Source organism: Mercenaria mercenaria, chromosome 8 (genome assembly GCF_021730395.1).
Source record: "Mercenaria mercenaria strain notata chromosome 8, MADL_Memer_1, whole genome shotgun sequence".
In the NCBI taxonomy this organism is placed as follows: Eukaryota; Metazoa; Mollusca; class Bivalvia; order Venerida; family Veneridae; genus Mercenaria; species Mercenaria mercenaria.
In genome coordinates, this window is record NC_069368.1 from 43,906,023 (window position 1) to 43,922,852 (window position 16,830).

The 16,830-nt window shown below is 35.3% G+C and overlaps 2 protein-coding genes across 2 annotated transcripts in view; one reads left to right on the forward strand and one right to left on the reverse strand.

Annotated features, from left to right (window-relative positions):
* LOC123566480 (uncharacterized) overlaps positions 1-16,275 on the reverse strand; it is a 121,007-nt gene extending 104,732 nt beyond the window's left edge. The window contains exon 1 of the mRNA XM_045360618.2: positions 16,160-16,275. The gene's annotated coding sequence lies outside the window, so the exon portion shown is untranslated. The remainder of the gene's footprint in view (positions 1-16,159) is intronic.
* Positions 16,276-16,582: 307 nt separating this feature from the next.
* Positions 16,583-16,830, forward strand: part of LOC123565388 (28S ribosomal protein S29, mitochondrial-like) — a 37,021-nt gene continuing 36,773 nt past the window's right edge. Inside the window, exon 1 of the mRNA XM_053549808.1 lies at positions 16,583-16,739. Coding sequence (XP_053405783.1) covers positions 16,613-16,739 — 127 coding nt within the window. The 5' untranslated portion in view covers positions 16,583-16,612. The remainder of the gene's footprint in view (positions 16,740-16,830) is intronic.

Consider the following 16,830-nt stretch of genomic DNA (forward strand, 5'->3'; position numbering starts at 1 on the left):
TTTGCATGAAGTTACTATCGACTTGCTTTGAAGAGTTCAAAAATTAGCTGCAAGAATCTATGAAGTTTGATCGCAATTGCATGCCTTTTACCTCAAGCAGGGAATACTATCAGGGCCCACACTGGGCTGAAAAAAGTTGGAGCCACTTTTTTTTTCGGGAACGGTGGGGAGGCTGCTGGAGAGGTTTCCCTTCCCGCGGCGCGTTGAAATTTTTTTCACTTCCCATAAGCAAATGATGATATTCTAGCTATATAGGGGGACTTTTGAATGAAAGTGGGTATATCTCTAAAGCAAGTTTTGTATTTTAAAATGTTGTTGGATGTTTGAATCAATCCGTCTGAAATATTTTTCCATTACAGCTTCTTTTTGTTGTGGGCCTACTATGTAAATGCATGGCTCTGGGGTTGTGTTTTTGGTGTTCTGTGCTTCCGAGAAATCTACCCTTACAGTATTATTTTCTGTGTTGGTAACTTTGGTAAAACCAATACAGGATTACATTTCAAATCCATTCCTAACTTTAAAGACATTAAAAAAAAACATGGCAAACACCTTTACTAATTACTTACTAAGATCTGACGGTGGCGACAAGGTTAAAAAAATCATCAAACCGTTCATTATTTTGCCGATTTGTTTATTAATTATTTGATCCATTGAAATTAAAGGCATCAAACATTTAATCTGCCGTAATGACAACAAAACAGAACGATTATTCTTACCCGATAATTGGTTGCTAACTGATTGCAAATTGCATCTTCTCGCGTGTCAAGATGTTTATTACACATTACACATTGTTAAATGTAAAGTGAACGCAGACTGGGTAGTACTATCTCAAAATAAGTTAATTTTATAAGGTAAAATTATCGGAACCAGTCAACTGTTTTTTTAACATAATTTCTCGGAGGTTACGATTTAGAACGTCTAAAACAAAATGGCGGTCCAAATTACGATGATTTTTTTCATTTTCGCCACTCGCGATTTTTCTTCGCCACTTTCGTCGCAAATTCGCCAAATGGCTCGAGTGGCGAACGGCAGCGTGGGCCCTGAATACTATATACAAGAGCCCAAATTGGGCCAAGGTCGCTCACCTGAAGAGGACCTTGGCTATCTGACCTTGCTCCTGACCAAGTTTGGTGAACATCCTTTAAGTAGTTCATTTAAATAAAAGTTATTTAATGTTTTTGTATCTTTTGCTGTGACTGCCCCAAAAATGCATAACCAATTTTAAGGTAAGAAGTTATTTCTTTTTTTTTAAATTTAACTCTTAATGTCCTCTAAAAGGGGACCAAGCAAGCAAAACAATTTGAACACATCTGGGAGAGGACCTTACAATGATGCTACAAACCAAGTTTGATGAAGATCCCTAAAGCAGTTCATGAGAGTTTTTTTCCATTTTTAGCTTTAGCGGCCCATTCAAACTCAATGAGCCAAGTGCCTCCATTTGAATAAGTTTGGGTGAGGACCTTATAAAGACACCAAAGACAAAGTTTGATGATGTCCCAGCCAGAGCTATAGCACCCTCTAAAGAACCAAACATTCCCCACATGAACAAAGGAGAAGGTTCACTTTTGCCTCAAAATGGCGTAAAAACTGAAAGTTTCTAAATGGAGTAAAGAACACTTTTTCTGTCATCAAGAAGTATTCTTTTATCAAAGTGCACAAAATAATTTACAAAATATTCATTATAGAAGAAAATATTTGACATAACTGAAAATGCGTTTACCATTATGGGTATGGGAAACCTTCGGTTTTTAACAGAAATTTTAAACAAATCTGAAATTTTCACTATGAGCACAGCTGTCGACCACAATCAAAAATTGACCATAAAATCTGCGAAAGAAGCCAGACCTACGGTCAAAATATTTTTGTGGTCCTCGAGTGTGATCACTACTAAAAATATTCCTATGTGACCTAAAATATGGCAAAAATGCCCATTTTCTTAAAAATTTGCTGTTTCAGCAATATTCAGTTATACGTATTGAACAAAATAATAAATTTGTTTATAAAAACCTTAATGCTTTACAAAAGATAAACATTCTTGTAGCAAGCAATATATAGTTTTTCAAATTTTAACCAATTTGAAAATTTTCAAAATTGCATAGGCCATATATGGCTTAAGTGAACTTTGTCCTTTGGGAGAGGACCTTACAGTGATGCTACAAACCAAGTTTGATGAATATCCATCAAGCAGTTCCGTGACAAGAACTCATTTAAAGTTATTTCTATTTTAAGCATATAATTACAATATCTTATTAATGTGCTAAAAGACATACTGAAAACCACAAAATTTTGTAATAAAAGTTAATATCGCATCATCCTCTTAATTAACTGGAAAATATAACAAACCGGCAAAACCACAGTTTGCTTGTACTTTGCCATCAAGATTTTCCCACTGTAGACTATCAATTTCAGACGGCAATAAAAATGCAGTAGCTGTATTAAAACATGACATTAACATGATGATTATCAGAGGCAATGGAGAGTGACTCAATGCACTGCTTTTCAGCCATCTGCTATCATATTGTAGGATGTGGTTAGGGAAATTTGACTCATTTCCATAGACAGTAATTTCCTCTAATGAGATGATCAAAGACCTGTAATTCCAATGAAAGTATGTAGATGATTTTTAATCAATTACTGGGGTCAGTTTTGTTAATCTAGGATCTGTTTTAGAATGTATGATATAATTATACGAAATCTATTTAACAGTGTGTGTTATATAACTGAAAGCTAAAAAAGAATGCTTTATACACAGTAGATATTGTTTTCCCAGCAGTAGATATATTAACATTGCTTTAACCAGTTAACTCTAATAATGTATGGGGTGAAATTTCACTTATCTTTTCCTCGAATGTGAAAAGTTCAAGTCAGGAATGGGCCACCAAAACTTGATTTTCCACAAACTGACCAGAAAAGTGCGTTAAGTTCCAGAACCTTTAATTAAATAATCCCTTTAACCTTTAGCCTGCTGGTGGCAAGTGATTCTGCCTTTGCGACCAGTGCAGACCAAGATCAGCCTGCATATCCGTGCAGTCTGATCATGGTCTGCACTGTTCGCTGTTCAGTCAGTAAATTTTCAGTGAAAACCTCTTCGAATAATAATGGTATTGCCCATATTGAATGATGGACCAGTCCATTTTAGAAATGTAGCAGGCTAAGGGTTAAAACTATCTAAACTAAAAGTTCTCCTTCTTCCGATAGCTCATACACTGTATAAATGCATTTTTTTTCTAATACTGTCTTAATTTCTTTTTTAACAAATTTTGTTACATGTTCTTTTCTTTTTCTTTGTTTTTTTTTTTCTTTTTTTACTTGTAATTACATGTACTTAATCTAATAGAACTTACAGTTTCATCAAGTTACACACAAGGACAACATCAGATGTAACACAACAAAAAAACACCAGTAAAACAAAAAGCCAGACGTTCCTGGAAATCTGGTTAAATGCAGGTAAACAACTTAGTGCTTACATCAAACACATCAGAATGCACTGGGATCACGTTTCATCTCGTATTTTTAGAGCATTTAAACATCAAGCCCTGTGGGAAGGACAGTCCGCTAAACCATTCCAAAATAGTGTAAGCAAAAGAAACAAGAGCTGTCCATAAGACAGCATGCTCGACTTTTCTCAGCACTTGACTCTGAATTAGAGCTTTGCCAGTAAAAACTTTAAGAAACTTTAACCAAAAAATTCTAAGTTAAAAAGGGGGCATAACTCTGTCAAACTTCAAATCAGAGTTATGAGCATTGTTTCTCCTGGTGTAGACTTTGATAGTAAATAATATTTTAAGTTTCAAGTCAAAAGCTTTGATAGTAATAGAGATATTTGACTATCAAAAACTTTAACCGAAACATTTAAGTTAAAAAGGGGTATAACTCAGTCAAAATTCAATCAGGGTTATGGGGATTGTTTCTCCTTGTGTAGACTTTGATAGTAAATAACTCTTAAGTTTCAAGTCAAAAGCTTTGATAGTAATATTTAGAGATATTTGACTATCAAAAACTTTAACAAAAACATTTAAGTTAAAAATGGGTATAACTCAGTCAAAATTCAATCAGGGTTATGGGGATTGTTTCTCCTTGTGTAGACTTTGATAGTAAATAACTATTTTAAGTTTCAAGTCAAAAGCTTTGATAGTAACAGAGATGACTTGATCAAAAACTTTAACCAATGGCTACAGCAGTGCCGGGGCGCGCTAATAGCTCTACTTTTTCTTCGAAAAGTCGAGCTAAAAATCTACACAAGACTTTTTTTATCTAAGTACTAAGGAACAATATGGAGAAAACTTGAAGGAGCATGAAAAACAAGTATTTGCCTAATGGGGCTTAAAACAACTGTACAATAGCAGAAATGGCCATAAGAGTAAAATGGGCAAATTATGAATAAGTACAACAAAACTAGGGGGTCACAGGCACATAGACCCTGGATCCTCACCTGACCTCTTGACAGTTTTTGATCCCAGTTGGTCCAGCTATGAAATGCCAGTCTTTAGTTTTCATTATAACAAACACTGAGCAAGTTTCATGTAAATAAGGGAGAAAATGTGGCCTCTAGAGCATTAACAAAGTTTTTTTGTAAGATTTCACCTTGTGTTCTAGTTTTCGATCCCTGATTGAAACTTTAGCTAAATTTTCATAACACAAAGTTCTGACCATGTTCTATGTAAATCAGAGGCAAAATGTGATCTCTTTAGAACAAGGATTTTTTATCAACTGGTGGCCTAGATTTCAACTCTAGACCTAGATTTCATAAAAAAGAGCTGTTGGAGGACAGCAACACTCGACTATTCAACAGTCTTGTCAATTGAATTAATACAAAAGTCGAAAAAGGGGCATAATTTTGTAAAAAAAAAAAAAACAAGCGCACTGCTTGCGGGTGCTGACGCTCATCTAATTTTTTTTTGTTTAATAGAAAAATTGTCCTACCCATGATTTTCTAAGTCCAAAAAGGTCCATAAGTCTTGCAAAAAGCAGGATGGAGTTATGTTTCTTGATGTACATAGTCAACTTATGATGGTGAACAAATGTTGCAAGTTTCAAAGCAATAGCTTGAATAGTTTAGGAGAAAAGCTGACCTAAACATAAAAGTTAACCAATAAATCTGATATTTTCTAAGTCCAAAAGGAGCCATAACTCTTGCAAAAAGCAGGACAGAGTTATGTTTCTTGCTGTACATGGTCAGCTTATGATGGTGAACAAGTGTTGCAAGTTTCAAAGCAATAGCTTTGATAGTTTAAGAGAAAAAGTTGACCTAAACATAAAACTTAACAAAGAAATCTGATATTTTGTAAGTCCAAAAGGGGCCATAAATCTTGCAAAAAGCAGGATGAAGTTATGTTTCTTGCTGTAAAGGGTCAGCTTATGATGACGAACAAGTGTTGCAAGTTTTAAAGCAATAGCTTTGATAGTTTAGGAGAAAAGCTGACCTAAACATAAAACTTAACCAGGCAATGCCGACGCAGACGCTAATCAAGTGATGACAATAACTCATTATTTTTTTTTCAAAAAATCAGCTGAGCTAACAAGAGGGCCATGAAGGCCCTGTATCGCTCACCTGACCTATTGACCTAAAGATCATCGAGATTAACATTCTGACCAAGTTTCATTAAGATATGGTCATAAAAGTTGTCTCTAAAGTGTTAACTAGCTTTTCCTCTGATATGACCTAGTTTCTAACCCCACATGACCAAGATTCGAACTTGACCTAAAGACCATCAAGATTAACATTCTGACTAAGTTTCATGAGGATAAAGTTATAAATGTGGCCTCTAGAGTGTTAACAAGTTTTTCCTTTGATTTGACCTAATAACTAGTTTTTGACCTCACCTGACTCGGATTAAAATTTGACCTATAGATCTTCAAGATTAACATTCTGACCAAGTTTCATTAAGATATGGTCATAAATGTGGCCTCTACAGTTTTAACTAATTTTTCCATTGACTTGACCTGGTGACCTAGTTTTTGATCCTACATGGTCCAGATTCAAACTGGACCTTGAGACCATCAAGATAAACATTCTGACCAAGATTCATGAAGATACAGTCATAAATGTGGCCTCTACAGTGTTAAGAAGCTTTTCTTTTGATTTGACCTGGTGACCTAGTTTTTGACCCCAGATGACCCAATATCAAACTTGTCCAAGATTTTACTGTGGGTAACATTCTGACCAAGATTCAATAAGATTGGGCCCAAATTGTGACCTCTAGAGTGTTAACAAGCTTTTCCTTTGATTTGACCTGGTGACCTTGTTTTTGACCCCAGGTGACCCAAAATCGAACTCGTCGAAGATTGAACTGTGAGTAACATTCTGACTAAATTTCATTAAGTTTTGGCCAAAATTGTGAACTCTAGAGTGTTAACAAGCTTTTCCTTTGATTTGACCTGGTGACCTAGTTTTTGACCCCAGATGACCCAATATCTGAACTCGTTCAAGATTTAATTGAGAGTAACATTCTGACTAAGTTTCAATAAGATTGGGTCAAAACTGTGACCTTTAGAGTGTTAACAAGCTTTTCCTTTGATTTGACCTTGTGACCTAGTTTTTTTGACCCCAGATGACCCAATATCGAACTTGTCCAAGATTTAACTGAGCGTAACATTCTGAGAAAATTTCAATAAGATCGGGCCAAAACTATCCTCTAAAGTGTTAACAAGCTTTTCCTTTGATTTGACCTGGTGACCTAGTTTTTGATCCCAGATGACCCAATATCAAACTCGTCCAAGATTTTATTGAGGGTAACATTCTGACCAAGTTTCATTAAGACTGGGCCAAAATTGTTACCTCTAGAGTGTTCACAAGCTTTTCCTTTTATTCGACCTGGTGACCTAGTTTTTGACCCCAGATGACACAATATTGAACTCGTTCAAGATTTTATTGAGGGCAACATTCTGACCAAGTTTCATTAAGATTGGACCAAAATTGTGACCTCTAGAGTGTTAACAGTGAAATTGTTGACGACGGACAGAGGGCGATCACAAAAGCTCACCTTTGAGCACTTCGTACTCAGGTGAGCTAAAAATGGAAAGTGTGTGATGTTTCAATCCTTTCCCATAAGCAGGGGTTCCATTTGACCCAGGACCCTGGGTCCAGACCAGAGAGATTTTCAAAAGACGCTCAAAGGAACCGGCATGATAATTGCCTGTGCGTCACTCGGGTCCCGGAGGCATTTTCCTTTGATAATCCTTCCTCTTATCATTCATTTCCTACAGTAAAACTATGTCCACGATAAACACGTGTATTCAAAATAAACACTCGCGGTCATGCCCTCCTGCCTTTGATCTGCTAAATCCCGCCCTTTATCCTGTGGACATGCCTGGCCGATTTTTCTTTATCAGCAAGTTATGTCACGGCGAGTGCACATAGGTAATGAGAATCAATGAAGTGTTAAGATTAATTAATAAAGCGTATTGATTGTGTACTGTCAAAAAGGCGCCACTTATTAAATTATCTGTATTAAAGCGACCAGCTGATTACCGAGCATGTGAAAAGTGCCCTGCAAGATTTCTTCATGCAAACTTTAAATAAGACCATTATTTAGTGACCAAACCTTAATTTCAACAAGAAAATCCACAAATTTTAATGAATTTGGAAAGCAAAAATAAGTTTAAAATGTCCGTTTGTTCATGATTCTAATTACACCCGATGACATATGCAATTTTTCCAAAATTCACTGAAAAAACTGACTTTCAATGCAATTTTTAATGAAAAGTAGCATCATTATTTGAGGAATTATCTCAGGTTTACCTTAGTGGACTAAGTTAAGTGAACAAAAACAACATTCAGACGACATTCCGAAAGCAGGCCTTTTTTTCATCAATTTGGGAATGCCACCGACACCGGTGGAATTGGGAAAATGCTCTCGGAAATTGTCTTAATTGGGACAATTTGCAAATTACCAAAATCTACATAAATGTGTTTTTGTGTGAAATATTAGTGAATTGCATTTCAGGAATTGTTCAACAGTATTATAATTTACCTAAATATACATACAAATTAGCAAAACTATTTTAAAACAGCAAAAACCCTAACAGGTATAATCATTTGGGAATTTTTAATTCAACTTTTGGAAAAAAACATACTTTTGCATTGGGATTACCTCCTTTTACAGGAGGTAGATTTATAGGGGAAAAAAGCCGTGGAAAGTGTATCAGTATCCTGATAGTATGTTTTGGATACATTTTTACGAAGTGTTTTAGCACTTTTCTGTTAAACAAGAGCTGTCCGTAAGACAGCCAAGCTCGACTATTCGAAATATTGTCCAAGAAGCAGGAAAATATTACCCAAAAAGGTTAAATATTAAAAGAGTTTTAAGTTCAAAAGGGGGCATAATTTGACCAAAATGCATATCAGTTATGGGACTTGCTGCTATCAACTAGTTTTATAACCCCGAAGGCACATGTGAAGTTTTAATTCAATATCTGCATTAGTTTTGGAGATAGAAACTCGCATGTAAAACTTTAACCAGAATTTTCCAAGTCCAAAAGGGGGCATAATTTGCCCAAAATACATGTAAGAGCTATGGGACTTGACCCAGTGAGGTTGGTAATTGATCTAGAAAAAGAAAAAAAAAGTTTCAAATCTATATGCCTTTTAGTAATTGCTATATGTACTTGCACGCAAAACTTTAACCAGGATTTTCTTAGTCCAAAAAGGGGAATAATTTGCTCAAAATACATGTAAGAGTTATGGGGCTTGATCCAGTGAGGTTAGTAATTGATCTAGAAAAAGAAAAAAAAATAAGTTTCAAATCTATATGCCTTTTAGTAATAGCTGTATGTACTTGCACGCAAAACTTTAACCAGAATTTGCTAAGTCCAAAAGGGGGCATAATTTGGCCAAAATGAAGGTCAGAGTTATGGGACTTGCTGCTATCAACTAGTTTTATAACCACAAAGACACATGTGAAGTTTCAAATCAATATCTGCATTAGTTTTGGAGATAGTAACTTGCATGTAAAACTTTAACCAAAATTTTCTAAGTCTAAAAGGGGGCATAATTTTCCCAAAATACATGTCAGAGTTATGGGACTTGACCCAGTGAGGTTGGTAATTGACCTAGAAAAAGAAAAAAATAAGTTTAAAATCTATATGCCTTTTAGAAATAGTTGTATGTACTTGCACGCAAAACTTTAACCAGAATTTTCTAAGTCCAAAAGGGGGCATAATTTGGCCAAAATGAAGGTCAGAGTTATGGGACTTGCTGCTATCAACTAGTTTTATAACCCCGAAGACACATGTGAAGTTTCAAATCAATATCTGCATTAGTTTTGGAGATAGTAACTTGCATGTAAAACTTTAACCAAAATTTTCTAAGTCCAAAAGGGGGCATAATTTGCTCAAAATACATGTCAGAGTTATGGGACTTGACCCAGAGAGGTTGGTAATTGACCTAGAAAAAGATGAAATAAATTTCAAAGCTATATGCCTTTAATTGATGGCTGTATGTACTTGCATGCAAAAAGTTAACCAAGGTGTGACGCCGACGCCGACGTGAGTAGAATAGCTAGACTATTCTTCGAATAGTCGAGCTAAAAAATAAAAATATTGAAGAAAAACCTCATCGAATTAACATGAATTTTGATAAATATTAATTTACAATATGAGATTATATGACCTGAAACAGACATTGTTATTATGCTGTAACAAGTTCTTGGTTTTGTTGTTTTATTAACTATTTATTACGTAGTATTACTATATAAGAAAATATAGTCAATTGTATTGGGTTTTATATAGGTTTTGAGTGAAAATTACAGGCTATTTGGTCGTTTTAAAAGTTTTTTTCCAGAAGATTTAATGGTTTTAAAGGTTTGCTCTGAAATTAAAGGTTTTAAAGGTTTCACTAGGAGGCCTGTATGGACCCAAGGGTCCTGGGACTCTTGGGTTTTCAGGTCTAGTGGAACCCTTGCCATAAGTGGATACTGAAACACCAGCTTACATACAAAAACTTAACCAAAAACTGCAAAGTCGAAAAAGGGGCATAATTTTGAATAAATGCAAAGTAGAGATATGGGACCTACACAGTGCATGTCAGATAATGACAGTGAACAAGTGTGTGAAGTTTCAATCCATTCCCATTAGTGGATACTGAAATACCAGTTTGCATACAAAAACTTAACAAAAAACTGTTAAGTCAGAAAAAGAGGCATAATTTTGACAAAAAGAAAAGTAGAGTTATGGGACCTACACAGTGAATGTCAGATCATGACAGTGAACAAGTGTGTGAAGTTTCAATCCATTCCAATCAGTGGGTACTGAGATACCAGCTTACATACAAAACCGTAACAGGAATTTCTAAGTCAAAAAAGGGGCATATTTTTGTAAAAAAGCAAAACAGAGTTATGGAACCTATGCAGTGTAGGTCAGTTTATCACAGTGAATAAGTGTATGAAGTTTCAATCCATTCCCATTAGTGGGTACTGAGATACCAGCTTACATACAAAACCTTAACTAAGAATTTCTAAGTCGAAAAAGGGGCATAATTTTGGAAAAATGCAAAATAAAGTTATGGAGCCTGTGCAATGTAGGTCAGTTTACCACAGTGAATAAGTGTGTGAAGTTTCAATCTATTCCCACAAGCGGTTACTGAGATACCAGCTTACATACAAAACCTTAACCATGAATTTCTAAGTCGAAAAAGGGGCATAATTTTGTAAACAAGATGGCCATGAAGGCCCTGTATCGCTCACCTGACCTACTGACTTAAAGATCATGAAGAGTAACATTCTGACCAAGTTTCATTAAGATATGGTCATAAATGTGGCCTCTAGAGTGTTAACTAGCTTTTCCTTTGATTTGACCCAGTGACCTAGTTTTTTACCCGATATGACCCAGATTCAAATTTGACTTAAAGATCATCAAGATTAACATTCTGACTAAGTTTCATGAAGATATAACCATAAATGTGGCCTCTAGAGTGTCAACAAGCTTTTCCTTTGATTTGACCTGGTGACCTAGTTTCTTGACTCCACCTGACCCAGATTTGAACCTGACCTATAGATCATCAAGATTAACTTTCTGACCAAGTTTCATTAAGATACTGTCATAAATGTGGCCTCTACAGTGTAAACTAGCTTTTCCTTTGATTTCACCTGGTGACCTAGTTTTTGATCCCGCATGACCCAGATTCAAACTGGACCTTAAAATCATTAACATTAACATTCTGACCAAGTTTCATAAAGATACAGTCATAAATGTCCCCTCTACAGTGTTAACAAGCTTTTCCTTTGATTTGACCTGGTGACCTAGTTTTTGATCCCAGATGACCCAATATCCAATCCGTCCCAGATTTTATTGAGGGTAACATTCTGACCAAGTTCCATTAAGATTGGGCCGAAATTGTGACCTCTAGAGTGTTAACAAGCTTTTCCTTTGATTTGACCTCGTGACCTAGTTTTTGATCCCAGATGACCCAATATCAAACTCGTCCAAGATTTTATTGAGAGTAACATTCTGACCAAGTTTCATTAAGATTGCGCCTAAATTGTGACCCTAGAGTGTTAACAGTTAAATTGTTGACGACGGACGGACGGACGGACAACAGACACAGGGTGATCACAAAAGCTCACCTTGAGCACTTCGATATGGTCATAAATGTGGCCTCTAGCGTGTAAACTAGCTTTTCCTTTGATCTGACCTGGTGACCTAGTTTTTTGACCCTACATGACCAAGATTCAAACTGGACTTTGAGATCATCATGATTAACATTCTGACCAAGTTTCATGAAGATACAGTCATAAATGTGGCATCTAGAGTGTTAACAAGCTTTTCCTCTGATTTGACCTGGTGACCTAGTATTTAACCCCAGATGACCAATATCGAACTTGTCCAAGATTTTATTGAGGGTAACATTCTGACCAAGTTTCATTAAGATTTGGCCAAAATTGTGACCTCTAGAGTGTTAACAAGCTTTTCCTTTGACCTGGTGACCTAGTTTTTGATCCCAGATGACCCAATATCGAACTCATCCAAGATTTTATTAAGGGTAACATTCTGACCAAAGTTCATTAAGATTGGGCCGAAATTGTGACCTCTAAAGTGTTATCAAGCTTCTACTTTGATATGACCTGGTGACCTAGTTTTTGACCCCAGATGACCCAATATCGAACTCGTCCAAGATTTTACTGAGGGTAACATTCTGACCAAGTTTCATTAAGATTAAGCCAAAATTGTGACCTCTAGTGTTAACAGTTAAATTGTTGACGACAGACGGAAGGACAAAGGACACAGGGTGATCAAAAAAGCTCACCTTGAGGACTTCATGCTCAGGTGAGCTAAAAAGGCCATAATTCTGACAAAATATTTATCAGAGTTATGGTTATTGGTCTACGTAGTCACCAAATGATGATAAACATGTGTGCATAGTTTCAAAGCTGTATATATATTTCAATCTTCAAACTGGACCTATAGATCATCAAGAATAACATTCTGACTAAGTTTCATGAAGATATAGTCATAAATGTGGCCTCTAGAGAGTTAACAAGCTTTTCCTTTGATTTGACCCGATGACCTAGTTTTTGACCCCACATGACCCAGATTCGATCTTGACCTAAAGATCATCAGTTAACCCAATGTCGAACTTGTCCAAGATTTTACTGAGGGTAACATTGTGAGCAAGTTTCATTAAGATCGGGCCAAAATTGCGACCTCTAGAGTGTTTACAAGCTTTTCCTTTGATTTGACTTGGTGACCTAGTTTTTGACCCCAGATGACCCAATATCAAATTCATCCAAGATTTTATTGAGAGTAACATTCTGACCAAGTTTCATTTAGATTAGGCCAAATTTGTGACCTCAAGAGTGTTAACAGTCCAATTGTTGATGACGACGGACAGATGACTGATGGACGACGACGGAGGACTGACACAGGGCGATCACAAAAGCTCACCTTTGAGCACTTTGTGCTCAGGTGAGCTAAATACATATACAAAAAATCTGGTGGGAACCCTGCTCATTTGATACAAATTTCATGAAGACAAATATTCCAACCAAGTTTCATGAAGACCAGGCAGAAAATGTTGCCGTTTGAGTGTTAACAATGTCTTCCTATGATCTGAGCTAGTGATTCAGTTTTTGACCTAAATAATGCTGTTTCGAAGCTGACCTGGATTTGACAGAGAAAAACATTCTGGCAAAGACTTATGATGATCATGAAGAAAATGTGTCCTCCAGTGTGTTAACAAGGTTTGTCTATTAGTTGACCTAGTTACCTTGTTTTTGATCTTGGGTAATCCAGTTTAGTATTTCACCTAGATTTCATAGAGACAAACATTCTGAAATGGATTCAAGAAGATCAAACAGAAAATGTGGTCTCCAGCATGTTAACAAGATTTTTCTATTTACTGTCCTAATTTTTGAGCTGTAGTAAAGCCAGTTTTTAACCTGGTTTACATTTCATAGAAATAAGCATTCTGAGAAAATTTTAAGATAATCAAACAGAAAATTAATTTTAGCCTCTAGAGTGTTAACATGGTTCCTCTACAATTTGACCTAGCAACCTAGTATCTAACATCAGGTAACCCAGTTTAAAATTTGACCTAGATTTCATAGAGACAAATACTCTGACAAAGTTTCATAAAGATAAGATAGAAAATGTGGACTCTAATTTCACCTGGGTGATTCAAAGCTTAATATTGAACTTTCCTATAATTCTAATTTGAACTTCATCTTTGAGTGACATGGTCAATCAGTTAAAAGTACCAATAGAGATAATTTAAATAGGCATACTTAAATAGTTTACAGAATATCTAACAGCTGTGCCCGTGCCAAGATTCTGGACTGACAGACATATAAACAAGGGTAACTTCAAGTGACCACCACCCCCGAAAAATTTTTTGGGAGACACAAATACAAAAAAAAAAAATATGAGTCTTACATCCAAAGTTTGTTTAATAAAGTGCAAACACTCCATAAGCTTTGCATTATGTTATCATTTTATGTGTGCGCCAGCGCAGACGTTGCTGTTAGATACTAGTCTGGTAAACAACTGAGATTTATGCCACAAATTTATGGGCAAAACAGGTCCCAGAAAAGTCACAAATTATCTATATAGCTAAATCTCGCTATGTATAGCTAGAAATAGCTATAAAACCAATAACAATATTTCAATATATGTCAATATCAAATACAGAACAGTTTTTGGTCTATAAGACAACAGACAATCACACAGAGCGGAGATCTATGCAGTTTCAGTTTCAATACAAGTTGCAAATTTCTGCGATAAGTCATTGCAAAACTTCTTATACAACGACGATTCTCACGCATTCTTCAATGATTTATCGCAAAATGTTGCTGCATTTTTTTAAAATGCGACCACAAAGACCTTGGTTTTCTGTTATTGTCTTTCATCTTATAAACCATTGGAATGTGATTTAGTTGTGTTGTTTTAAATCATAAATAGTAAATAAAAAACGTAAGACCAGGACATATTTATCAAGAATTTCTGTTGTAAAAAATTTAAATCCCTAACGTTACAATTGTCTTCATGTAATGGCAGTCAGAGGCGTGACCAATGAAAATGCTTTGTGTAGTAATGTGTTTACCTGTATTGGCCATTTTCAAATATGTAGTACACGCGATTTAAACCTCTGAATTTTTTAACTGCCATTTTTTTAAGGAATCTAGATAATATCGTGAAAGCCGGTAATATGGCCCAAATGACGTCACCATTAAAAATACGTGTAAAATACGCGGAACATTGTCGTTTTCAACGCACCTGCTGGAAAAAAAAAACACGTTCAGCTATGTACACAAGTCTAACTGCGCAGGCGAGAAGTCATGAAAAAAATCAACTAACCTTGCACAACGTGTATAACAAATTTGGAAGATATATTAACCATAAAACAATATATCTTGTTAAGTATTTGTTGCATTATCGGTCATTTAAACTGCAGAAATCCAGAACCTTTCTCCGATAGCGGCCATTTTTATGCATGTGCACAACGAATGACGAAATGTTTTTACGTCATACATGTCAAACTTCTATCGATACTCGCATCGGTTGTTTTTGAACTGCGTATAAAAGCAACAGGCCTAGACATATAGTTGGGGAGTAATTATAATTTTAACTGTTTTCTATTCCAAAAGTTATTATAATTTTAACTGTTTTCTATTCCAAAAGTTAGATTAATTTTTACATATACACAATATTCGATATGTATAAATGTTAATTCAATTGACTCATCACTGCATAACGGGGTCCCACTATTGCATGTGTAAACTTAAAATACAGGTACACGCGTCAATAGCAGAATCAGCTGATTACTTCACACAGTGATGTCATATGCGCCTTATTACCTGCAAAGTAAACATAAATGCAGATCGGAGATGGTGAGTTCCCAGACATTTTAACAAGTAAGCTTAAACGTATTTTTCTTTACAAATGTGCAGACATATTAAGTAAAGGATGTTCTTTTTTGTAAGAGATGTATTCTAATTATTGTTTGCGTATTTTGTGTTATAGAGTTAAGTTAATTCTTAGGTATGCCATATTACCGGCAACAGGGCTATATACATCATTGGAAAGGAAAAATTACAGGCTTTCTATGTATGTATTTCTTTTTTTGATCCGTCGCTTTATTATAACATAATTTCTGCCCAACGAATTCCGTTGGGTGTTATTTACGGAAAGAAGGGGACAGTGCTATCACATTCTTTACCTTTTCTGGTTTGTACTCGGAGGCGGATATCGACAAGTCAAAAAAATATTAACGATATTCAATTCTCGAATACAATTATTTGGACTAGAATGTGATTATGACCATTTTGCATTTGATTTTGCATTCTTGTTACTGGTTTATAGCCAATTCTGGCTATATATTGCTAGATATGTGGCTTTTCTGTGACCTGGTAGCCAGAACTGACTTCAACTGTGTTGCTCAACAAAAAATGCAGATGTTCAACACCTGGTCATGCACTCTGTCCCAGCATTTTCTTAGTTTCACTTACACTTCATTTCTGTATCCTAACTGATACTCTCAATCTATAAAATTGTACAAGTTCTTAAAAGAGTTATGGTTTGCGTCTGCATCACTAGAAAAAGTTGTAAACTGTCAAAAATTGACATTGGCCATGATTGGGACCGCCAAAATTACACAAAGTAAATCAGTTTTAGGGAAAATATATAAATGACTTCTAATTTGAATCGATACATAACATAGTTTCCTTACCAACTACATCACTAAATGTACAATAAAGGTTGTCAATTGATAAAAATCACAATAAACATAAGCCAAGGCTGGTATATTTACGAATTAATTTCAGACAAAATGGCTGTCTGTGGTTGAGTTGGGAGGATTAATATTGTTAAATTCCGAAATAAATATCCGCACACTGAACTGTTTTTGAAAGAAATTCTTATCAACAAGTCAATGAAAATAATAGCTCTTATGAATTTCACTTGAAAAATACATCCTTTATTAAAATCACAATACGACTGTTTTGGTAAATATGATGTTCGGATTTGAACCAAACAGATACCTTTCGTTTTTTACAAAAACAACCTGTATGCAAATTTCAAGTTTTTGTTCAAAAATACATTTTGTGTAAATATGTGAGCGATAAAGGTCAACGAAATTGTATTTCAATGACATGTTTATGTACGCTTATCATATTAACAAAAAATGAAAAATAAAGAACGTTTTCCCTACATGCAGTATTCAATATGTCAGCTTCCATGGACGTATGGCTCTGTTGAAAAGTTCGTCACAAACATCAGAATAATGAAAAAATCATTATCTTTGTGTCGCAGTATGTCTATGTTCTATCGGTTCTATCTCTAATTGATGTTAACTGGTGCATTAATCCGTTACTTTGCCAAACATTTAATATTCTTAGTAAA